Raw genomic sequence first — 24,192 nt, forward strand, 5'->3', positions numbered from 1 at the left:
CACTTTGCATGAACTCCGGTGTCCTGGCCGAGGGGGCTGTTGAGGTGTGGGGCGGGAGCGCTGGTCCCCTGGGACCCTGGGACCCCCCAGCCCCTCCACCGCATGTCTGGGAGTTGGCCGGGTCCCCCAGCCTGGCTGGACAGTCCCTGGCCCCGGGCTCAGGGTAACAAAGCGCCCGGAGAGGATCCAGACAGAACTGGGGCACAGATGGGGGCCAGGGGCTCCCTTCCACAGGGGCTCCGTGTCTCCCAGCCCCAGGAGCCCGTGGTGCTGTGAAGAGGCTCAGGGGGGGCTCCTGGCCCCAGCAGACCCTCCCTGCCCCCATCGGTGGTCCCCGGGGGAGCCATGGGGAGTCCCGTGACATTGGAGAGAACCCTGAGCCTAATGCCTGTCCCTTCCCAGTGGGGAACGTTTTGATCCAGCAAAAAGGTGCTGGGGACATCAGCGCATCTGAAGTGCATCTCTACCAATGCACACAGCGCGGGTCACAAACAGGAGGAGCTCGAAGCCCTGATGCAACACAAAAATTATTGTGTAGTGGCCATCACAGAGACATGGTGGGATGTCTGCCATGGCTGGAGTGCGCCAGTTGACGGCTACAAGCTCTTTAGGAGGGACAGACAAGGCAGGAGAGGCGGGAGGGTGGTGCTGTGTGTTAGGGACTGTCAGGATGCTTCGAGCACAAGTGTAGTGAAGACAGGGTGGAGTGTCTGTGCGTTAGAATCAGGGGGAAGGACAACGGGGCAGGTGTTGTAGTAGGAGTCTACTATAGGCCACCCACCCAGGACAGAGAGGGGCATGAAATATTCTATAGGCACGTAGGAGAAATGTCACGATCGCTTGCCCTTGTTCTTGTGGGAGACTTGAATCTCCCAGACATCTGCTGGGAATACAACACAGCACGGCGGGACCAGTCCCGGAGATTCCTGGAATGTGTGGGAGACAACTTCTTGATGCAGCTGGTGAGTGAACCAACCGGAGAAGGTGCCCTGCTGGAACTCCTCGTTGTGAGCAGAGAAGGGCTGGTGCAGGATGTGGCGGTTGGAGGCCGACTAGGGCACAGCGATCATGAAATAAGAGAGTTCTCTATTCTTAGAGAGGCCAGGAGAGGGGGCAGCAGAACTGACATCCTGGACTTCCAAAGGGCTGACTTTCACTTCTTTAGGCACCTGCTTGACAGAATCCCTTGGGAGATGGTCCTGAAGGGTATAGGGGTGCAGGAAGGCTGGGCGCTCTTTAAGAAGGAAGTGTTTATCGCTCACACGCTCACCACGCTCTGCAGGGGGGGGGTTACTGCTGTTTTTCACACACCACGGTGTTACATAACGCTACCACAGTTTCCCACAATCATTCCTTGAACCTCAAGTCAGGTCACATCTTGCAAACCACCAGTTCCTATTTCCCACTCCCACCCAACTGTGTGTCGTCTGCAAACTGACTGAGGGTGCACTTGATCCCCTTGTCCAGATCATCAATAAAGATGTTAAACAGGAGTGGCCCCAAAACCCAGCCCTGGGGGACACCACTCGTGACCGGCCGCCAACTGGATTTAACTCTGTTCACCACAACTCTCTGGGCCCGGCCATCAGCCAGTTTTTTACCCAGCAAAGTGTTTGCCCTCCCGAGCCACAAGCAGCCACTTTCGCCAGGAGAATGCTCTGGGAAACGGTGTCAAAGGCCTCACTGAAGTCAAGGTAGACAACATCCACAGCCTTTCCCTCATCCAATGAGCAGGTTGCCCTGTCGTAGAAGGAGATCAGGTTTGTCAGGCAGGACCTGCCTTTCATAAACCCACTGACTGGGCCTGATCATCTGGTTGTCCCGCATGTGCTGTGTGATGGTACTCTGGATGAGCTGCTCCATCAGCTTCCCGGGCACCAATGTCAAGCTGACAGGCCTGTAATTTCCTGGATCATCCTTCTGACACTTCTCATAGATGAGCATCACATTGGCCAGTTTCCAATCAGTTGGGATCTCCCCGCTCAGCCAGGACTGCTGGGAAATGATGGAAAGCAGCTTGGCGAGCACCCAGCCAGCTCCTTCAGCACCCTCGGGTGTATCCCGTCCAGTCCCACAGACTTGTGTCCATGTGATGCAGCAGGTCACTGACTGTCTCCTCCTGGATTGCGGGGGCGTCGTTCTCCCAGTCTCTGTCCTCTGGCGGAGGAGGCTGGATTCCCTCACTACAACTGTCTTGTTATTAAAGACTGAGGCAAAGAAGGCATTAAGGACCTCAGCCTTCTCCTCATCACTTGTTACCATGTTTCCTCCTGCCTCTAGCAGGGGATGGAGACTCTCCCTGGTCTTTCTTTTGCTACTGACATACTTAGAGAAACATTTCTTGTTGTCCTTGATTGCTGAAGCCAGATTAATTTCCAGCTGGGCTTTAGACCTCCTGATTTCTGCCCTGCACAGCCTCACAGCCTCTTTGTATTCACTGTGAGTGGCTAGTCCCTTCTTCCAAAGGCTGTAAACTCTCCTTTTCACCCTGAGTTCCAGCCAAAGCTCCCTGTTCAGCCAGGGGGGTCTTCTCTGTCGCCAGCTTCTCTTACAGCACCTGGGGACCGCCTGCTCCTGAGCCATTAAGACTTTCTTATGCTCTCGGAGGCGGGGAGGGGCACTTGGGGCTCTGCGGAGGGGACAAGGAGGGGTGAGGATGGGGTGCTGAGCCCCTCCCTCGCTGCCTGCAAGGGGGGGGGACCCAAGCCCAGTCCCCTGCTCACCCCAGTGCCTCAGGATGGGGGTGGGCAGCCCCTAGTGCCCCACGTGACAGTCATATTGGTCCCCCCGGCTGGGGATGAAGGGCAGGTAGGAGAACTTGCAGAAGGTGCGGTCCTGGCCTCGGTAGAAAACGGTCTCGAGGACGCCCTCGGTCACCTCCTGCCCGTTCTTCAGTCACGTGACGGAGAGCACGGGGGGCCAGAACTTGTCCACGTAGCAGGTCAGGACGTTGGGGTCCCCCAGCTCCACTCGGCACTTGGGGAACATCGTCACATCAGGGGGGACTGGGAACACCCCAGGAGTTAGAGCTGGCCTAGAGCCTGGGCACAGCCCGGCCCCACAGCACCTGGGGGGTGCAGGAAAGCCCCTGCTGTGCCCCATGGCCGAGCCAGGGAGACCACAGACCCCAGCTTGGGGCTGTGACTGGGTGCGCCCGCCTTTGGGGGAGAGCAGGGTGATGGGCAGCGTCCCCAGGGAAAAGGCACCAGCCGGACCATGCCCGCCTTGTTACCGATGTTTGCCCGTGAGTGGTTGGAATTTGCCGTCATGATCTCCAGGTTCTGTTTGTCCACAGCCATGTTCTGCAGAGCTCCCTGCGCCTCGAAGCTGGCGAAGGTCCCGAACTCGGGCAGGCGCCAGACGGTCTCCGTCTTCTGCAGGTCCATGTGGAAGATCTCGTTGCCATCCAAATTGAAGAGGAACTCGCCGCCCTCCTGCTGCAGCCACTCGTCTCGCATGTAGAAGTCAGTCTGGATCAACACGTTCCCCACTGGGAGGGGACCAGCATTAGGCTCAGGTCCCTCCCCCACTGCCACAGGGCTCCCCACAGTTCCTCTGAGGACCCCGTATGGGGGAAGGAGCCCCCCATGAGCCTCTCCCTTCCCTCCAGGATCCCACAGGGCTGTAGCGATGCTGACACCCCCCTCCCCAGGAACGGGAGCGCTCGGAAACCCACTCTGCCCTGGCCCCGACTCCGGCATCTGGGTGCCATCAGGCAGTTGCCCTCCCTCACCCCTGAGCCCGGGGCCACTGACAGGCTGTGGGCAGCACAGGGGCCTGTCTGGGGCACATGCTGGGGGGTGGGGGCCCAGGGCCCCAAGGACTTAGGCGACTATGTGTCCTGGCCCCCCTTCCACCACCGCCTGCCCAGCCCCCCTGGGGTGCAACAGTGAACACCCCCAGGGCTTCCCTGCACTTGGAAGGTCAGAGCTCACCACACCCTGATGCAGGGTCCTATCCGGCCCTTGTGCCAGCACCCCCAAGGTGCAGGGCTCCCCCTGCCCCACCTCTGCCCCCAGACCCGCCCCCCCTGGCCCCGGCACCCTCACGCACCTCTGAGGGCCCCCGTGCCCGGCAGGGTCAGCACTGCCAGCAGCACCAGTGGGACTCCCCGTCCCCGGCCATCGCCTCTCCTGGCAGCAGGCAGTGAGAGCGGGAGCAGGCGAGGGGCAGGTGTTGTGCTGAGTGCTGGGGCCCTCCCCGTGCCTGGGGGACAGGGCCCCCCGGACTCTGACCCAATAGGAGGGAGCCCCGAGGCTGACTCGGCTGTTCCCGGGCAGAGCAGCAGCTCAGGGCACCCTGCAGAGCAAACAGACAGACTGACACCCAGGCAGGGTCCTGCGGGGCTTCACCTTTGACCTTGGGCCCTGCACCCCCCTGCAGAGGCTGTTGGGGAGGGGGCAGGTTGGGGTCGCCGAGCCCGGGGAGCCCCAGCGCTGCCTGGGGCCGGCAACCGCTGCCTGGGGGCCACTGCTCCAGCGAGGGACAAGTGTCATGGGGAGCCCTGCGGGGCCCGGCTCTTCCTGGTGACAGGTGATGCTGCCCAGCCTCGCTCCTCACTGGGACTCCCAGTCGCGCACTGGGCGGGAGAGGGGCCATTCCCCGAGCGGGCAGAGTGCGGCTGGCTCGGGGGTCCCAGCACTTGCCCAGCCTCTGCTGTGTCAGCGATGGAGACTGGTCATGTCCTGGGAGCTGGGGCTGTGCTGGTGGCACTGGTGGTGCTGGGAGCCCACGCGGCTGGTGGCGAGGAGCCCTCGGGTGAGCTCAGAGCCCCGGCACGGGGAGGCTGTTGGTGGGGATGGGCCCCCCCGTGTCCCGGGGGGCTCTGGGGTGGGGGGTGCTGCGTGTGGGGGAGACGCTCCCCCCGCTGCTGCAGCCCAGGAGCAGCCTCTGTGCTCAGCTGTGCCCCGGCTCCCTCCTGCGCCCCCTTCCGCGGGGCTCTGTCCCCCCCAGCTCTCCCCAGTGCCCAGGCTGAGAACTGGCGCCCTGGGGGGCAGGATCCCAGTGCCGGCCCTATGGTGGCTGTGGGGCTGTGGGGCCAGCCGGGAGGAGGCTGGGGATGGGCAGGAGGCTTACCGGTGCCTGCCTGCCCCCCCGTGACGGTGTCCCAGCTCACATAGGGGTTTTCCTGGAGATGTTTGAGACTGTGTGTCAATACCTCAACAGCACAGAGCAGGTGAGGTTTGTGGACAGGTACATCTACAACCGGGAGCAGTTACTGTACTTCGACAGCGACCTGGGGCTCTATGTGGCCAACACCCCCCTGGGTGAGCCCCAAGCCCAGTACTTCAACAGCCAGCTGGAATTACTGGAGCGGAAACGGACTGCGGTGGACTGGTTCTGCCGGCACAACTACCAGGTTTCGACCCCCTTCATCACGGAGAGGAAAGGTGAGTGCGTGGCCGCGCGTTGCCCCCGGCCGGGCACAAGCCGAGCCCCCGGGCTCGCAGCGGGCAGAGCGTGTCCGTGCCGTGCTGGGGCAGGGCCCCGGGCAGCCCCCAGCAAAGCCCCTACACCCTTCCCTGAGGGCGCAAGTCCCTCGGCCTCTCCCTGGGCACGTCCTGTGTGGGGAGCACAGGGCCAGCGCTGGGCCAGGCTGGGGGCAGGCGTGCGGGGCGGCCCCGCGGCTCTGTCCCGAGCCGCGGCCCAGCGCCCTCCCGCTCTCTCCCAGTCCCACCCGAGGTGGAAATCTACCCCGTGCAGTCGAGCTCCCTGCCCCAGATCGACAGGCTGGTTTGTGCCGTGATGGATTTCTACCCGGCGCAGATCGAGGTGAAGTGGTTCCAGAACGGGCGGGAGGAGACGGAGCGTGTGGTGTCCACGGACGTGATCCCCAACGGAGACTGGACCTACCAGGTGCTGGTGATGCTGGAAACCACCCCGCAGCGCGGGGACACCTACACGTGCCAGGTGGAGCACGTCAGCCTGCAGCACCCCGTCAGCCAGCGCTGGGGTAAGGCCCTGTGCGGCCCCTGGGGTGGGTGGGGAGGGGGCCGGGCCCCCCCAGCCCTGACCCCCTGCTCTGTGTCCCGCAGAGCTGCAGTGGGACGGCGCCCGCAGCAAGATGCTGACGGGGGTTGGGGGCTTTGTGCTGGGGCTCATCTTCCTGGCGCTGGGGCTCGGCCTCTACGTGCGCAAGAAGGTGAGTGGGGGGACACTGGGGGGGTGGCCCCGGGGCGTCTTCTGCACCCCCGCTGACCTGGTCTCTCTGTGTTTCAGGGTGCCCCGTTCCCCGGGCTGCAGGTACCGTCCGTCCCCCCCCACCCCGCTCCCCGCTCCCTGCGTGGGCCGGGGTCCCCCCCGCACCCGGGGGCAGCGCGTCTGGTGGGAACTGTCCCCCACTGGCGCCGGGGCAGAGCCCTGGGGATGTGCCATCCCCTGTCCCGGCGCTCACCCCCTCTTCTCCCCACAGGGCTCCTGAGCGACCTCCTGCCCCCACGGTTCCGCTGCGCCGCTGCCTGTCCTCTGCCCCTGCGCGTCACCTCTGCCTCGCACCACCCCGGCCCGGAGCCCCCCGGCCCCGCGCTCATCCCCGGGGTCCCCCCCTCACCCCCTCCCTCCCTCCCTGGCTCCCAGCTTGGCTGTCGCTGCTCGGCAGTCCCGGGGTCCCCAGGGCCCCCCCACGGTGGCCCTCGGCTGCTCCCGCTCTGCCTAATAAAGTGTCCCGAGAGCCGCTGGCCCTGCTTGTCTGGGGACAGGGGCGCGTGCACGGGGGGGCACTCCCTTCCCCGGTCCCGGGTGGCCGGGATGAGGCTCTGCGTCCTCAGCGGGATGGGGGAGACTCACTGGGGAGGCCGGCGACACCCAACATCTTCCGGTCGGCTGCAGGCTAGCCCAGGGGTGGGCCGAGGTCCTCTGCGTCCCCTCCCCTGCTCTGGTCGGTGACTCCATGTCCCCCTGCCGGTGTCTGACCCCACTGGGGGGTGGGAGTGGGGAGTCGGGCTCTGGGGTGGGGGGTTTTGTGGGGGTCACCCTCTCCAGCCCCAGTGCAGATGGCCGCTGCGTTTCCTCCTGCAGTGACCCATCATGGGACACTACCCTGCACCCCAACACAGCACACTGCACCCCCCGCCAGGACCCAGGTGTCCTGCCCCCACCCTGCCACCACTGCTGCCCCCCCAGAGCCATCCTGCAGCCCCGCCAGCCCCAGGGGCCCCCCCAGTCACCCTGTTCCCCACCATCCCCTGTCCCCAGGACGAGCAGGGTGCGGATGAGGCGGTGACAGAGAGACCGGGCGGTGCCAGGCTGTTCCCAAGCACCTTTCCTGCTGCTGGAAGTGCCCCAGAGCCCGGGAAGGCAGTGCCCCGCTCAGTGTTTGGCCGTGGGGGTGCGGAATGGGTCAGCGGGGGAGTGGAGTGGGGCTAGGAGGCTTCGGGCAGGTACATGGGGAAGGGGAATGGCTGTGGGTCTTGCGCTTCCACCGTGGGGCCTGCGACTTGTGATGGCTGGGGCATCACTCGATTTTGGGGGCATCCTGGGTTCTCCTGCCCCACCCCGAGAGGCCCCACTGGCTGCGGGCGCTGTTCATGGCCTTGATGATGAGGACGGTGCCCGCAATGATGCTGATGGTGACCACGACCAGGCCCAGGGTCATCCCAGGGTCTCGCTGCTCTCGGTGGCAGGGAGGAGCCCCTGATGCTCTGCGGATATGATGGCGGGGTGAGGATGGGGCACTGAGCCCCCCCCCCCCCATCACCGCTCTCTGTGCGGACATCGAGCCCTTAGCCACAGCTCTTGGAGTGCCACCACCCAGCCAATCCCTCCCTCACGAGTGCTCCAGCCGGCAAATCCTCCTCTCTCCGCTCTAGAGACAAGGACGTCGGGCGGGACAGGGGCAGAACTTTGCACCAGCCCAGGCAGGTGACGGCAGCGGCTCTTCCCTTCCCCACATGTGCTGGGTTGTGTGTGCTGGGGCTTTCGGTAGCCGTGGAGGGGGCTACAGCCGTGGCCCCTGCGAGAAGCTGCTCCAAGCTCCCCCGGCTGCTCCAAGCTCCCCCTCGGAGACTCCTCTGGCCAAGGCCGGGGCAATGAGTGATGGCGGCTGCGCCTCTGCGATAACGTATTTAAGAAGGGGAAGCTGAGGGGGGCGTTTGGGACCACATTGAGGAGGAGTTGGGAGGAGAACAGCTCTGCGCAGCCTGAGGTCAGCAGGAGGAAGGAGGAGGAAGGGGGCAGGTGCCGGTGCAGAGCCCCCTTGTAACACTGGTGATACGGCAGGCCCTCCCCCAGCTCCCATGGGCGTCAGCGGGGCAGCAGGAACACACCTGCGGCCTGGGGGGGACCCCTGGGACTCTGAGGGGAGAAGCCATCCGTGCTGGTGTAGTTCAGGGCTAGGAGGGGCAACACGGGGAGGGGATGACCCATGGCGAGGGGAAGCACATGGAGCGGGGGGGGGGGGAATGCAGAGGAGTCCTCCCCCCGAGGAGGAAGCAGCGGTGGATTGACTGCACCCCCCATCCCCTGTACCTGCGCCATGGGGAGAGGAGGGAGAGAGATGGGGCCCAAGCTGAGGTCGGGAAGGAAGGAGGGGTGCGGGAAGGTGGGGAGGGGGTTTAAGCTGTGGTACCGTCCCTCCCTGTGCCCTCCTGCCTGTCCACTGTCGGTTTTGTTAGTGTTTGAATTAAAGTGCTGGTCTTGTTTTCTTCCCCTGAGGAGTCGCCTTTTGCCTGGGGCCGTTAAGGGGGGAGGGAGCCCTCTCTGTCCTTATCTCCATTCTGGAGCCTTTTGGGTCATTCTTTTCCTTCCCAGGGCCCCGGGCAGCCCCTGGCAAAGCCCCTGCGCCCTTCTCTGAGGGCGCAAGTCCCTCGCCCCCTCCCTGGGCACGTCCTGCGTGGGGACCACGGGGCCAGCGCTGGGCCAGGCTGGGGGCAGGCGTGCGGGGCGGCCCCGGGGATCTGTCCCCAGCCGCGGCCCAGCGCCCTCCCGCTCTCTCCCAGTTGAGCCCAAGGTGAGGGTCAGCCCCGTGCAGTCGAGCTCCCTGCCCCAGACCGACAGGCTGGCTTGCTATGTGACAGGCTTTTACCCGGCGCAGATCGAGGTGAAGTGGTTCCAGAACGGGCGGGAGGAGACGGAGCGCGTGGTGTCCACGGACGTGATCCCCAACGGAGACTGGACCTACCAGGTGCTGGTGATGCTGGAAACCACCCCGCAGCGCGGGGACACCTACACGTGCCAGGTGGAGCACGTCAGCCTGCAGCACCCCGTCAGCCAGCGCTGGGGTAAGGCCCTGCGCGGCCCCTGGGGTGGGTGGGGAGGGGGCCGGGCCCCCCCAGCCCTGACCCCCTGCTCTGGGCCCCGCAGAGCTGCAGTGGGACGGCGCCCGCAGCAAGATGCTGACGGGGGTGGGGGGCTTTGTGCTGGGGCTCATCTTCCTGGTGCTGGGGCTCGGCCTCTACGTGCACAAGAAGGTGAGTGGGGGTGCCGCTGGGTGGGGGGCCCCAGGGCATGTCCTGCGCTGACGCTGGTGCAGAGCCCTGGGGACACGCCATTCCCCGTCCCGGCGTTCACCTCCTCTTCACCCCACAGGGCTCCTGAGCGACCTCCGGCCCTGCTCATCTGGGGGCAGGGGGGTGACCCCCTTCCCCGTGACCCCCCCGAGCATTCAGCTCCCCGTCCCAAGCGCAACACTTATACAGTCAACGTAAAAAACAAACAGCCCCTCCCTCCACCCATCCCCATGTCGGTGCTGCGCTGATCATTGGCTAGATGGGGCAGGTCGGAGCGGGAGGGTGGTTTATGTACAAGACACATCCCAGGACCCCCCCGCCAGCATGACAGAGTGCAAATAAGTTGCCCAAGTCTATGGGACCTGATGAGACGCACCTGTGGGGCCTGAGGGAACTGGGGGGTGAAGCGGCTCAGCCTCTCCCCCTCAGATTGGAGAAGTCCTGGCAATGCCGTGAAGCTCCCGCTGATGGGAAACGGGGAAACGTAACCCCTGATTTTCAAAAAAAAAAATAGACCTAAGATCCAGGGAAGTCCAGGCCTGTCAGTCCCACCTCTGCGCCCATCAAGATCCCAGAGCGGATCCCGCTGGAAACTGCTGGGGGACACAGAGAATCGGGAGGTGGTTGGTGACAGCCAACGCGGCGTCACTGAGGGCAAATCGTCCCTGAGGGAGTTGGTGGCCGCCTGCGATGGGGTGACAGCGCTGGTGGTGTCACGGTGTGAGCCCAGGGGGCAACTGAGCCCCAGGCAGGCGGTCACTGGGCACTTCCCCCAGCGCTGGGAAGGTAAAGAATGACCCAAAAGGCTCTGGAATGGAGATAAGGACAGGGATGGCTCCCTCCCCCCTTAACGGCCCCAGGCAAAAGGCGACTCCTCAGGGGAAGAAAACAAGACCAGCACTTTAATTCAAACACTAACAAAACCCCACAGAGTTGAAATTGGCCAATGTGACGTCCATCTATAAGAAGGGTCAGAAGGATGATCCAGGAAATTACAGGCCTGTCAGCTTGACGTCGGTGGCCAGGAAGCTGATGGAGGAGCTCATCCTGAGCACCATCACACAACACCTGCGGGACAACCAGATGATCTGTCCTGACTTCAACATTCCTTCCGCTGGTAAGGACCAGAGAGCAGCGCCCGGCTTGGGGAAGCTGCCGCCATACCAAAGTACAGAAGGATTTTTTTCTTTAGCTACCAGAGAGCAACGCCTGGCTGCGGGAAGCTGCTGGCATATGGGTTTTCTTCTCCTTCTCTTAAATCATAAGGGGTTTTTCTTTCTTTCTCTTCTTCTTGTAACTCATGGGATCAGGTTTTCTAAGCAACAACAGCACTAGATACAAGTTTTAAAGCAGTTATTGAACACGGCCTGACATTCAGTCACAGATGACCAACTGCATGAGTCACTGCGCTCTATCTTTAAGTATTGTAAATGGTTCCCGGTTGTGGTGGAAGGTCGGAGAGGAGCTTAAAACTAATGAGGACCCAGGGACCTCTGGGGTCCTTACACAGCGGGTGATTTACATGGCTTTAGCCCACTGACAGGAGAAATACCAGAACCTGTCTGTACCTCATCCCGGCAGGAGAAAGAACTAACTCCTACTGCCCCCCCGGCAGAAGCAAGCGGGAATGAAAAGGTTAAAGCTGAGGAATTACAATCTGCACCTTCTGATTCTCCACCTCCCCCAGCGGAGGCATTCCCGGTAGAGATTCAGGGAGGAGAATTTAAGATAGAGACGTGTCTTAAGGAGGCGCTGAGCCATGGAGACCCTGTGGCGTTTCTGGCAATTTAACACCCAACCATCAGCTGCAGCAGGAGCCCCGGCCCTACCAGGATTTTAAAGAACCGCGTAAAAGCGTTAATGAGGACGGGCTTCAAAACTCATTTACAACAGGTATACTGGAGGCAATCGCTCACGGGTATCAACTGGTCCCGTGGGATTGGCTGGCTCTGATAAAAACGGTATTAATGCCGGCACAGTATTCTGTCTGGAAAACCATGTGGATCTCTGTACTCAGCATTTGCGTCCCCCCAGCTGCCAGCGTGGAGTTGGTGGTGGCGGCCTCAGGCCTCCCCAAGCCCCCGACGCTGCTGGGTGACCGCCTGCAACCGAGTGTGGCACCGCACCCCTGGTCTGCACCAACCCGTCCCGCCTCCCCCGAACACCAAAAGCAGCAGTTTTTATAGAAGAGCAGATCTGCAGGGGCTGGAGGGATTTTGGGGGAGCTGGGGTGGGGAAAGGGGAGAAATGGGCAGCTGGGGTGGGCTGGGGGCTGCTCTGGCCTGGGGGAGAACGTGGCACCCCGAAACAGGGCCAAGGTCAATGTGGGAGCAGGGGCAGCACCCGCGCCACGCACAGGAGATGCCCCAGGGCCCCCCCCCAGTGTCCCCAGTGCTGGGATGGGGCTGGGGGAGCAGTGGGGTCACCCCACATGCCTGTCCCCAGCCTGGCCCAGGGCCAGCGGGGCAAGTGGGGCCAGGGCTGGTCCCACACGTGCTCAAGGGGGTGCTGGGTGCTGGGAGGGGACTCAGAGGCTGAAAGGGGCTGGGGGAGGATCTGGGGAGTTGGAGAGTTGGAGCGTTCCTCAGCCACAGATATGACGGGTGGCCAGAACTTGCCCACGTAGCAGGTCATGACATTGGGTTCCCCCAGCTCCACTTGGCCCTTGGGGAACATTGTCACCTCAGGGTGGGGCTGGGGACAGCCCAGGAGTTAGTGCTGCCCTAGAGTCTGGGCTCAGCCCAGCCCCACAGTGCCCGGGGGGTGCAGGAAAGGCCCCGTTGTGTCCCACGGCTGAGCCAGGGAGACCCCAAACCCCAGCTTGGGGATGTGCCCCGGTGCCCCCACACTGGGGGGGAGCAGGGTGCTGTGCAGGGTCTCCAGGGGAAGGCAGCAGCCACGCCGTGGCCAGCTTGTTCCCTCAAGGGCTCTGGGGGAGGGTGGAGCCCTTGGGCCACCTAGTGCAGCCACGATGTGTCCCTGCTACTGCTCTGCAGAGCTCCCTGCACCCCACAGCTCAACAAGGTCCCACGCTCGAGCAGGTGCCAGACACTCTCCTGCTTCTGCAGGATCCTTGGGAAGATCTTGTCGGCCTTGAACGCCATCCCAGAATCAATCCCAGAATTATCTTGGTTGGAAAAGCCCTTGAAGATTCTCCAGTCCAACCATGAACCTCACAGTGACTGTGCTCAGCTCCACCAGATCCCTCAGCGCTGTGGTGTGTGCAATGCTGTGTGCGCTGGTAGAGATGCGCTTCAGCTGGGCTGATGTCCCCCACACCTTTTCGCTTTTAGAAGTCCTAAGTCCAGCCTGACCTTTCACAGGTGTTACCATGGTTACCGATCCATCCATAGCCCTTCATCTCTGTCGTGCTGCCTGTCTCCATCCCTTGCCTGTGCTGAGAAGGCAGGGTGAGGGTCATCGCTGGCAGAACAGCCCACAAACTCCGGTGATCTACCCCAGGGCTGATGTCTGGGAGTTCCAGTTTGTCCCCTTCCCCCCTCAAATCCAGTTCAAAGCTCTCCCTGAGCCCAGCTCACTCCTGCCCCGAGACCCTTCTGCCCCTCTGGGACAGGAACATCCCATCTGATGCTAAAAGCTCTGGCGACCCGCAGCTGAACCATCCAAACCCCACCAGTAACACCAGTCTCGGAGCCACCAGTTCATCTGTTGAGTTCTCCCGTGATCTCCTTCATCCATCCCCGCAACTGAAGGGACAGAGGAGACACAATTTCCACACCCAACCGTTTAACCAGTTTCCCCAAGGCCCTGAAATCTCTCTTCATTGATTTTGGGCTACTGCTGGTAATATTATGGCTACCTACCGGAAAAACCAAGCGCGGTTGGTAGCCCTGGGGTCTCACTAGAGCGGGGAGTTTTTCTGTGAGGTCCTTCACCAGGCCCCCAGGGAGGCAGCAGACTGGTCTGCGTGTGGGGCCTTCGACCGCCCTCAGAATGGTGTCACCTCCTACAATGACCCTTCTGGGGTTCTTTTTAGAATTCGTTTTAATACCTGGTCTAGAGCGACCCGGCCTTGGTGGACCTTCATCTTCCTCCTCCTTTGACTCATTTTCTTTGTGTTTCTCTGCTTCATTCACAAGTTCCGGGGCCCTGTATCTATTGTGAAGGGACACCATGGAGGGTGAGGGAGGGCGGGGGGGGGAATTTCCTCCCTCCCTGAGCAGGGACCTGTTCCCAGCCTCCCCCATCCCTTAGGTCCCTCCTTCTGCAAGAGGGTGAGGGATCTCCTGCCTCTTCTGGAGCCTCCACTTGCTCCTGTTGCTTCAGGGGTGTCAAGGTGCTGCCCCACCCTTCCGCACTCCCTAAAACTCATTAATCTTTCCACCTCTTCTCTGACCTCCGCCACCGGGCTGAGCAGCTCATCCAGCTGATCCCAGCGCACACGGGTGTTGTCACAACTGCTCCCCAAAAGCACCGACAGGCTCAGGCACTCCCTGCAGCCTGGGACCTGTGACAATGTGTGTTTGCATGCAGGGACCCCGACCGGCTCCCAGACATGCGGTGGGGGGGCTGGGGGGTCCCAGGGCCCCAGGGGACCAGCGCTCCCACCCCACACCTCAATACACACCTCGGCCAGGCCACCAGAGCTCTTGCAAAGGGACATCCTGATGGCCGGGTGCTGTAGGGATAGCGTGACCCCAAGGGACATTGGAGAGGGGTCCCCCTTCCTGCACCCTGCCCTCCACCCTGGGGTGCACCTGAGCCAATAGGAGGGAGCCCCGAGGCTGACTCGGCTGTTCCCGGGCAGAGCAGCAGCTCAGGGCACCCTGCAGAGCAAACAGACAGACAGACGCCCAGGCAGGACCCCAGTAGCAGGACTTGGTTTGGGGCACCCCACATTAGGGGTTTTCTCCGGGCCCGGCTCCCCCCAGTCTCTGGGATCCAGGGGTCGCATGAGTCGGATGCTGCTCCCAGCCGTGGGGTACAGCAGGGGGACAAGTGTCATGGGGAGCCCTGCAGGGCCCGGCTCTGCCTGGTGACGGGTGATGCTGCCCAGCCTCGCTCCTCACTGGGCCTCACTGGGACTCCCAGTCGCGCACTGGGCAGGAGCGGGGCCATTCCCCGAGCGGGCAGAGTGCAGCTGGCTCGGGGGTCCCAGCATTTGCCCAGCCTCTGCTGTGTCAGCGATGGAGACTGGTCGTGTCCTGGGAGCTGGGGCCGTGCTGGTGGCACTGGTGGTGCTGGGAGCGCACGCAGCTGGTGGCGAGGAGCCCTCGGGTGAGCTCAGAGACCCGGCATGGGGAGGCCGTTGGTGGGGATGAGCCCCCCCGGTGTCCTGGTGGACTCTGGGGTGGGGGGTGCTGCGTGTGGGGGAGACACTCCCCCCGCTGCTGCAGCCCAGGAGCAGCCTCTGGGCTCAGCTGTGCCCCGACTCCCTCCTGCCCCCCCTTCCCCGGGGCTCTGTCCCCCCCAGCTCTCCCCAGTGCCCAGGCTTAGAACTGGCGCCCTGGGGGGCAGGATCCCAGCGCTGGCCCTATGGCAGCTGTGGGGCTGTGGGGCCAGCCGGGAGGAGGCTGGGGATGGGCAGCGGGCTTCCCAGTGCCTCCCTGCCCCCCTGTGACAGTGTCCCTGCCCACACAGGGGTTTTCCTGGAGATGGCTGAGGGCGAGTGTCAGCACCTCAACGGCACCGAGCAGGTGAGGTACGTGCGGAGGTGCATCCACAACCGGGAACAGTTTATGCACTTTGACAGCGACGTGGGGCTCTTTGTGGCCGACACCCCCCTGGGTGAGCACCAAGCCCAGTACTGGAACAGTCAGCCAGACTTACTGGAGGTCGCACGGGGTATGGTGGACACAGCCTGCCGGTACAACTACCAGGCTTTGACCCCCTTCATCACGGAGAGGAAAGGTGAGCGCGTGGCCGCGCGTTGCTCCTGGCCGGGCACAAGCCGAGCCCCCGGGCTCGCAGCGGGCAGAGCGTGTCCGTGCCGTGCTGGGGCAGGGCCCCGCACAGCCCCCGGCAAAGACCCTGTGCCCTTCCCTGAGGGTGAGAGTCCCTCGGCCCCTCCCTGGGCACGTCCTGCGTGGGGAGCACAGGGCCAGCGCTGGGCCAGGCTGGGGGCAGGCGTGCGGGGCGGCCCCGGGGCTCTGTCCCCAGCCGCGGCCCAGCGCCCTCCCGCTCTCTCCCAGTTGAGCCCAAGGTGAGGGTCGCCCCCGTGCAGTCGAGCTCCCTGCCCCAGACCGACAGGCTGGCTTGCTACGTGACGGGCTTTTACCCGGCGCAGATCGAGGTGAAGTGGTTCCAGAACGGGCGGGAGGAGACGGAGCGCGTGGTGTCCACGGACGTGATCCCCAACGGAGACTGGACCTACCAGGTGCTGGTGATGCTGGAAACCACCCCGCAGCGCGGGGACACCTACACGTGCCAGGTGGAGCACGTCAGCCTGCAGCACCCCGTCAGCCAGCGCTGGGGTAAGGGCCTGCCCGGCCCCTGGGGCGGGTGGGGAGGGGGCCGGGCCCCCCCAGCCCTGACCCCCTGCTCTGGGCCCCGCAGAGCTGCAGTGGGACGGTGCCCGCAGCAAGATGCTGATGGGGGTGGGGGGCTTTGTGCTGGGGCTCATCTTCCTGGTGCTGGGGCTCGGCCTCTACGTGCGCAAGAAGGTGAGCGGGGGGGCCGCTGGGCAGGGGGGCCGCTGAGCATGTGCCCCGCTGCCGCCAGGACAGAGCCCTGGGGACACACCATCCCCCCTCCCGGCATTCACCCCCTCTTCTCCCCACAGGGCTCCTGAGCGACCTCCTGCCCCTGCGGCTCCGCTGCGCCGCTGCCTGTTTTCTGCCCCCAACGTCATCTCAGGCTCCCAGCGCCGCGGCCCGGAGCCCCCCAGTCCCGTGCCCATCCTCGGGGTCCTCCCCTTACTCCTTCCCTCCCTCCGTGGCTCCCAGCTTGGCTGTCACTGGTCTGCAGTGCCAGGGTCCCCAGGGCCCCCCCACGGTGGCCCTCGGCCTCTCTGGCTCTGCCTGATAAAGTGTCCCGGGACCCTGCTGATCTGGGGACGGGGGTGGGGAGGGCACTCCCTTCCCTGGACCCAGGGTCTCTGGAGCAGTGACGGGCCCCTGGAATTCTGCAGAGGGGACAGGGCAGTGAGGATGGGGCACTGACCCCCCTTCCTTGTCACCGCTCTCCACGCGGACATGGAGCCCTTGGCCACAGCTCTTGGAGTGCCACCACCAGCCAATCCCTCCCTCACGAGTGCTCCAGCCGGCAAATCCTCCTCTCTCCGCTCTAGAGACACGGACGTCGGGCGGGACAGGGGCAGAACTTTGCACCAGCCCAGGCAGGTGACGGCAGCGGCTCTTCCCTTCCCCACATGTGCTGGGTTGAGTGTGCTGGGGCGTTTGGTAACTGTAGAGGGGGCTACAGCCGTGGCCCCTGCGAGAAGCTGCTCCAAGCTCCCTCGGCTCCAAGGCCGGGACGATGAGCGATGGTGGCTGTGCCTCTGCGAGAACATATTTAAGAAGGGGAAGCTGAGGGGGGGGTTGGGGGCACATTGAGGAGGAGTTGCGAGGAGAACAGCTCTGCACAGCCTGAGGTCAGCAGGAGGAAGGAGGAGGAAGGGGGCAGGTGCTGGTGCAGAGCTCCCCTGTATCTCTTGTGAGACGGCAGGGCCCCCCCCGCTCCCCTGGGGGTCAGCGGAACAGCAGGAACCCACCTGCAGCCCGGGGGGGACCCCCGGGACTCTGAGGGGAGAAACCGCATACGCTGGTGTAGTTTGGCACTGGGAGGTGTGACACGGAGAGGGGGGGACCCACAGCGGTGCATCTTGAGAAAAATGCATCCCGTGGGGGGGACTCGTGATGGAGAGAGTCTGTGCAGGAGAGGGGAAGCAAGTGGAGTGGGGGGGAATGCAGAGGAGTCCTCCCCCTGAGGAGGAAGCAGCGATGGATTGACTGCACCCCCCATCCCCTACCCCTGTGCCATGGGGAGAGGTGGGAGAGAGATGGGGCCCAAGCTGAGGCCGGGAAGGAGGGAGGGGTGCGGGAAGGTGGGGAGGGGGTTTAAGCTGTGGTACCGTCCCTCCCTGTGCCCTCCTGCCTGTCCAGTGTCGGTTTTGTTAGTGCTTGAATTAAAGTGCTGGTCTTGTTTTCTTCCCCTGAGGAGTCACCTTTTGCCTGGGGCTGTTAAGGGGGGAGGGAGCCCTCCCTGTCCTTATCTGCATTCCGGAGCCTTTTGGGCCATTCTTCTCCTTCCCAGCACTGGGGGGAAGGGCCCAGTGACTGCCTGCTTGGGGCTCAGTTGCCCCCTGGGCTCACACCGTGACACCACCAGCGCTGTCACCCCATCGCAGGCGGCCACCAACTCGCTCAGGGACGATTTGCCCTCAGTGACGCCGCGTTGGCTGTCACCAACCACCTCCCGATTCTCCGTGTGCCCCGGCAGTTTCCAGCGGGATCCGCTCCGGGATCTTGATGGGCGCAGAGGTGGGACTGACAGGCCTGGACTTCCCTGGATTTTCTTTTTTATTTTTCTTTTTTTGAAAATCAGGGGTTACGTTTCCCTGTTTCCCATCAGCGGGAGCTTCACGGCACTGCCAGGACTTCTCCAATCTGAGGGGGAGAGGCTGAGCCGCTTCACCCCCCAGTTCCCTCAGGCCCCGCGGGTGCGTCTCATCAGGTCCCACGGACTTGGGCACCTCCCAGTTCCTTCCAGGGCCTTGACCCTGACCTTGTCCTACCGCGGGCGGTTCTTCCTTCTCCCAGGCCTTTCCCTTTGCCCCTCGGGCCGTGTGCCGGCAGCTCTTGCCGCTAGAGACGGAGGCAAAAAAGGGGTTGGGTGCCTCAGCCTCCTCCTCAGCCTGGGTAACCGGGTCTCCTGTTTCCTCCCGTGAGGGTTCACGTTTTCCCTGCTCTTCCTCTCCTCCCCGATGGACCTAGAGAAGCTTTTCTTGTTGCCCTCGACCTCCGTGGCCACAGTGATCTCTCTCGGGGCTTTGCCCTTCCTGACCCCATGCCCGGCTGCTCGCACAATTTCTCTGTGTCTCTGCCAGGCTCCTTGGCCTTCCTGCCACCCTCTGTGGGCTTCCTTTTTGTGTCTGAGCTTGCCCACGAGCTCCCGGTGCCCCCGCGCAGCCTCGTCCGCCTCCCTCTCTGTTGGGCTGAGCTTCAGAGCTCGGAGGAGATGATCCTTGAAACGAGCCCCAGCTTTCTTGGGTCCCTCTTTCCCCGAGGGCTCCAGCCCAGGGGACTCTGCCAAGCAGGTTCCCGCAGAGGCCCAAGGCCGCTCTCCACAAGTCCTGGGGCACAAGCTTCCTGCGTGCCCTCCTCGCTGTCCAGAGGCTCTTGGCCTCCCCCAGTTCCTGGGCGCTGCAGCCATGGCTGCCCTTGGCCTTCACCCTCCCCACCAGCCCCCCACTCCTTGGGGAGGGCCCAGCCCAGCACAGCCCCTCCTGGGCTCCTCCGTCACTCACAGAAGTTCGTTCTCAACACCGCAGTGCAGGAACCTCCTGTATTGCTTGTCCCCTGCTGAGTTGTGCCCCCCAACAGCTCTTGGGGGGTTCAAGTGCCCCCCATGAGGCTGGGGGGGGGCAAGCAGGGACTGGGGGAGCTGGGACAGACGGTGGGGGGTGAGAGAGCAGATCCACAGGGGCTGGAGTGATTTGGGGAGAGCTGGGTTGGGGAAAGGGGAGAAATGGGCAGCTGGGGTGGGCTGGGGGCTGCTCTGACCTGGTGGAGAACGGGGCACCCCGAAACAGGGCCAAGGTCAATGTGAGAGCAGGGGCAGCCCTGGTCCCATGCACAGGAGACGCCCGAGGGTTTCCTCCACAGTGTCCCCAGCACTGGGATGGGGCTGGGGGAGCAGCGAGGCCACCCCACATGCCTGTCCCCAGCCTGGCCCAGGGCCAGCGGGGGCAAGAGGGGCCAGGGCAGGTCCCACACGTGCCCTGGGGGGTGCTGGGTGCTGGGAGGTGGCTCAGAGTCTGAAAGTAGCTGGGGGAGGAGCTGGGGAGTTGGAGAGGGGAAGCGGGATGTCGGAGAGGTGGGGGGTTCCCCTGGCATCCTCCCCCAGCCCTGGGGCCCTGGACCAGCTCCCTGGGGACAAAGAGACTCGGTGTCAGGATGTCCCCAAGCACCTTTCCTGCTGTTGGAAGTGCCCAGAGCCGGGGAAGGCAACACCCCGCTCAGCAGGTGCCTGTGGGGATGGACAAGGGGGCAGCGGAGGGGTGGAGCAGGCCTGGGTGGGTCAGGGCAGGGACAGGGGAAGGGGATGGGCTGTGGGGCTTGTGGTGCAGCCGTGGGGCATGGGACTGATGAGGGTTAGGGGGTTGCAGGTCTTTGGGGCACCCTGGGTTCTGCCTCCTTACAAGAGACCCCGCTGGTTGCGGGCGCTGTTCATCTTCATCGCCTTGATGATGAGGATGGTGCCCGCAATGATGCCGGCGATGCCCACGGCCAGGCCCAGGGCGCACACCAGGGTCTCGGTGGTCTCGGAGGCGGGGAGGGGCACTTGGGGCTCTGCGGAGGGGACAAGGAGGGGTGAGGATGGGGCGCTGAGCGCCTCCCTCGCTGCCTGCAAGGGGAGGGGACCCAGGCCCAGCCCCCTGCTCACCCCAGTGCCTCAGGATGGGGGTGGGCAGCCCCTCGTGCCCCACGCGACAGTCGTACTGGTCCCCCCGGCTGGGGATGAAGGGCAGGTAGGAGAACTTGCGGAAGGTGTGGTCCTGGCCTCCGTAGAAAACGGTCTCGAGGACACCCTCGGTCACCTGCTGCCCGTTCTTCAGCCACGTGACGGAGAGCACGGGGGGCCAGAACTTGTCCACATAGCAGGTCAGGACGTTGGGGTCCCCCAGCTCCACTCGGCGCTTGGGGAACATTGTCACCTCGGGGGGGGCTGTGGACAATCCAGGAGTTAGAGCTGGCCTAGAGCCTGGGCTCAGCCTGGCGCCACAGGACCCAGGGGGTGCAGGAAAGGCCCCGCTGTGCCCCACGGCCGAGCCAGGGAGACCCCAAACCCCAGCTTGGGGCTGTGCCCGGCACCCCCACTCTGGGGGGCAGCAGGGTGCTGTGCAGGGTCCCCAGGGAAAAGGCACCAGCCGGACCATGCCTGGCTTCTTACCGATGTTTGCCCGCGAGTGGTTGGAATTTGCCGTCATGATCTCCAGGTTCTGTTTGTCCACAGCCATGTTCTGCAGAGCTCCCTGCGCCTCGAAGCTGGCGAAGGTCCCGAACTCGGGCAGGCGCCAGACGGTCTCCGTCTTCTGCAGGTCCACATGGAAGATCTCGTTGCCATCGAAATCAAAGAGGAACTCGCCGCCCTCCTGCTGCAGCCGCTCATCCCGCATGTAGAAGTCAGTCTGGATCAACACGTTCCCCACTGGGTGGGGACCGGTATTAGGCTCAGGTCCCTCCCCCACTGCCACGGGGCTTCCCACAGTTCCCCTGGTGACCCGTATGGGGGAAGGGAGGCCCCGATGGGTACAGGTGCCCTCCCTGAGCCTCTCCCTTCCCTCCAGGATCCCACAGGGCTGTGTCAACGCCGACACCCCCCTCCCCAGGAATGGGAGCACTCGGACACCTGCTCAGCCCCCGCCCCGACTCTGGCATCTCGGTGCCATCAGGCAGTTGCCGTCCCACACCCCCTGAGCCCAGGGCCACTGACAGGCTGTGGGGACCACAGGGACACGTCCTGGGGTGGGGGGGTGGGGGGCCCAGGGCCCCAAGGACTTGGGCAACTGAGTATCATGGCCCCCTTTCCTCCACCACCTGCCCTGCCCCCCTGGGGTGCACCTGGGGACCACCCCCAGGAGTTCCCTGCACTTGGAGGAACAGGGATTCTCACGCCCTGATCCAGGGTCCGATCCTGACCCGGTGCCAGCCCCCCCCGGGTGCGGGGCACCCACCACCTCACCTCCGCCCCCAGACCCAGCCCGCCCCAGCACCGGCCCCGTCACACACCTCTGAGGGCCCCCACGCCTGGCAGGGTCAGCACTGCCAGCAGTGCCAGTGAGACGCCCTGTCCCCCAGCCATCGCCTCTCCTGGCAGCAGCAGCGAGAGCGGGAGCAGGCGAGGGGCAGGTGTTGTGCTGAGTGCTGGGGGGCCCCCGTGCCTGGGGGACAGGGCCCCCCGGACTCTGACCCAATAGGAGGGAGCCCCGAGGCTGACTCGGCTGTTCCCGGGCAGAGCAGCAGCTCAGGGCACCCTGCAGAGCAAACAGACAGACTGACGCCCAGGCAGGGTCCCGCGGGGCTTCACCTTTGACCTTGGGCCCTGCACCCCCCTGCAGAGGCTGTTGGGGAGGGGGCAGGATGGGGTTGCCGAGCCCGGGGAGCCCCAGCGCTGCCTGGGGCCGGCAACCGCTGCCTGGGGGCCACTGCTCCAGCGAGGGACAAGTGTCATGGGGAGCCCTGCGGGGCCCGGCTCTGCCTGGTGACGGGTGATGCTGCCCAGCCTCGCTCCTCACTGGGCCTCACTGGGACTCCCAGTCGCGCACTGGGCAGGAGCGGGGCCATTCCCCGAGCGGGCAGAGTGCGGCTGGCTCGGGGGTCCCAGCACTTGCCCAGCCTCTGCTGTGTCAGCGATGGAGACTGGTCATGTCCTGGGAGCTGGGGCCGTGCTGGTGGCACTGGTGGTGCTGGGAGCCCATGCGGCTGGTGGCGAGGAGCCCTCCGGTGAGCTCAGAGCCCCGGCACAGGGAGGCTGTTGGTGGGGATGGGCCCCCCCGTGTCCCGGGGGTCTCTGGGGTGGGGGGTGCTGCGTGTGGGGGAGACGCTCCCCCCGCTGCTGCAGCCCAGGAGCAGCCTCTGGGCTCAGCTGTGCCCCGACTCCCTCCTGCCCCCCCTTCCACGGGGCTCTGTCCCCCCCAGCTCTCCCCAGTGCCCAGGTTGAGATCTGGCACCGTGGGGGGCAGGATACCAGCACTGGCCCTATGGCGGCTCTGGGGCTGTGGGGCCGGCCGGGAGGAGGCTGGGGATGGGGAGGGAGCTCCCTGGTGCCTCCCTGCCCCCCCTTGACGGCCTCCCTGCCCACACAGGGGTTTTCCTGGAGTTGTCTGTGTTTGAGTGTCAGTACCTCAACGGCACCGGGAGCAGTTACTGCACTTCGACAGTGATGTGGGGCTCTATGTGGCCGACACCCCCCTGGGTGAGCCCCAAGCCCAGTACTTCAACAGCCTGCCAGACTTACTGGATGATGAACGGGCTTCGGTGGACACGTTCTGCCGGTACAACTACCAGGTTGGGACCCCCTTCATCACGGAGAGGAAAGGTGAGCGCGTGGCCGCACTTTGACCCCCCCCGGGCACAAGCCGAGCCCCCGGGCTCGCAGCGGGCAGAGCGTGTCCGTGCCGTGCTGGGGCAGGGCCCCGGGCAGCCCCCAGTAAAGCCCCTGCGCCCTTCCCTGGGGGCACGAGTCCCTCGGCCCCTCCCTGGGCACGTCCTGCGTGGGGAGCACAGGGCCAGCGCTGGGCCAGGCTGGGGGCAGGCGTGCGGGGTGGCCCCGGGGATCTGTCCCCAGCCGCGGCCCAGCGCCCTCCCGCTCTCTCCCAGTCCCGCCCGAGGTGGAAATCTACCCCGTGCAGTCGAGCTCCCTGCCCCAGATCGACAGGCTGGTTTGTGCCGTGATGGATTTCTACCCGGCGCAGATCGAGGTGAAGTGGTTCCAGAACGGGCGGGAGGAGACGGAGCGCGTGGTGTCCACGGACGTGATCCCCAACGGAGACTGGACCTACCAGGTGCTGGTGATGCTGGAAACCACCCCGCAGCGCGGGGACACCTACACGTGCCAGGTGGAGCACGTCAGCCTGCAGCACCCCGTCAGCCAGCGCTGGGGTAAGGCCCTGCGCGGCCCCTGGGGTGGGTGGGGAGGGGGCCGGGCCCCCCCAGCCCTGACCCCCTGCTCTGGGCCCCGCAGAGCTGCAGTGGGACGGCGCCCGCAGCAAGATGCTGACGGGGGTGGGGGGCTTCGTGCTGGGGCTCATCTTCCTGGTGCTGGGGCTCGGCCTCTACGTGCGCAAGAAGGTGAGTGGGGGGACACTGGGGGGGTGGCCCCGGGGTGTCTCCCACGCCCCTGCTGACCTGGTCTCTCTGTGTTTCAGGGTGCCCCGTTCCCTGGGCTGCAGGTACCGTCCGTCCCCCATGCCCTGCTCCCCACTCCCTGCGTGGGTCGGGGTCTGGGATCCAGGCACAGCGCGTCCGGCGGGAGCGTGTCCCCCACTGGCGCCGGGGTAGAGCCCTGGGGACGCACTGTCCCCCGTCCTGGTGCTCACCCCCTCTTCTCCCCACAGGGCTCCTGAGCGACCTCCTGCCCCCGCAGCTCCGCTGCGCCGCTGCCTGTCCTCTGCCCCCCCGCGTCACCTCTGCTTCGCACTGCCGCGGCCCGGAGGCCCCTGGCCCCGCGCTCATCCCCGGGCTCCCCCCCTCACACTCTCCCTCCCTGGCTCCCAGCTTGGCTGTCGCTGCTCTGCAGCCCCATCCCCAGGGCCCCCCCACGGTGGCCCTCGGCCGCTCCGGCTCTGCCTAATAAAGTGTCCCATAACCTGCCGGCCCTGCTCCTCTGGGGACAGGGGGGCAGGGGTGGTCTCTCCCTTCCCCCGCCCCGGGTGGCCGGGATGGGGCTCCGCGTCCTCAGCGGGATAGGGGGGGACACACTGCGGGGGGGGGGGGGGGGGGGGGGACGGCACCCCACATTGTCCAGCTGCCTGCAGGCTGGCCCAGGGGTGGGGCCATTCCATCCAATCAGAAGAAAGCTTAAGGCGCATGTGCTAAGCTAACTGTCCAATCAGAAAGAATTA

At 64.7% G+C, this 24,192-nt stretch overlaps 4 protein-coding genes and 2 pseudogenes across 6 annotated transcripts in view; 3 read left to right on the forward strand and 3 right to left on the reverse strand.

Annotated features, from left to right (window-relative positions):
* Positions 1-24,192, reverse strand: part of LOC141936963 (class II histocompatibility antigen, B-L beta chain-like) — a 68,945-nt gene that overhangs the window by 9,510 nt on the left and 35,243 nt on the right. The window lies entirely within an intron of this gene.
* On the reverse strand, positions 2,583-4,599 carry LOC141936948 (HLA class II histocompatibility antigen, DR alpha chain-like; annotated as a pseudogene).
* LOC141936967 (class II histocompatibility antigen, B-L beta chain-like) lies at positions 4,595-23,749 on the forward strand. Of its 3 annotated transcripts, none has more exons than XM_074854407.1 (6): positions 4,595-4,758; positions 5,121-5,390; positions 5,672-5,953; positions 6,036-6,142; positions 6,220-6,243; positions 16,189-17,561. In XM_074854407.1, the coding sequence occupies exons 1-6, from the start codon at positions 4,668-4,670 to the stop codon at positions 16,195-16,197; spliced, it is 783 nt and encodes a 260-aa protein (XP_074710508.1). In that variant the 5' UTR covers positions 4,595-4,667; the 3' UTR covers positions 16,198-17,561. The 3 variants fall into 3 exon arrangements, with proteins under 3 accessions (XP_074710508.1, XP_074710506.1, XP_074710507.1); XM_074854405.1 differs by lacking the exon at positions 16,189-17,561 and adding an exon at positions 6,413-6,673; XM_074854406.1 differs by lacking the exon at positions 16,189-17,561 and adding an exon at positions 23,686-23,749 and having other exon boundaries at positions 4,602-4,758.
* Positions 14,544-16,105, forward strand: LOC141936853 (class II histocompatibility antigen, B-L beta chain-like). The gene is made up of 4 exons (XM_074854197.1): positions 14,544-14,684; positions 15,048-15,317; positions 15,599-15,880; positions 15,963-16,105. Exons 1-4 carry the CDS (start codon positions 14,594-14,596, stop codon positions 16,103-16,105), a joined length of 786 nt encoding a protein of 261 aa, XP_074710298.1. The 5' UTR covers positions 14,544-14,593.
* On the reverse strand, positions 18,898-21,464 carry LOC141936972 (HLA class II histocompatibility antigen, DR alpha chain-like). Its single transcript, XM_074854412.1, has 4 exons — positions 21,359-21,464; positions 20,520-20,777; positions 20,013-20,294; positions 18,898-19,918 (listed from the first exon to the last, which is right to left on the reverse strand). Exons 1-4 carry the CDS (start codon positions 21,429-21,431, stop codon positions 19,764-19,766), a joined length of 768 nt encoding a protein of 255 aa, XP_074710513.1. The 5' UTR covers positions 21,432-21,464; the 3' UTR covers positions 18,898-19,763.
* Positions 21,967-23,807, forward strand: LOC141936976 (class II histocompatibility antigen, B-L beta chain-like; annotated as a pseudogene).

This window comes from Strix uralensis, chromosome 35 (genome assembly GCF_047716275.1).
Source record: "Strix uralensis isolate ZFMK-TIS-50842 chromosome 35, bStrUra1, whole genome shotgun sequence".
In the NCBI taxonomy this organism is placed as follows: Eukaryota; Metazoa; Chordata; class Aves; order Strigiformes; family Strigidae; genus Strix; species Strix uralensis.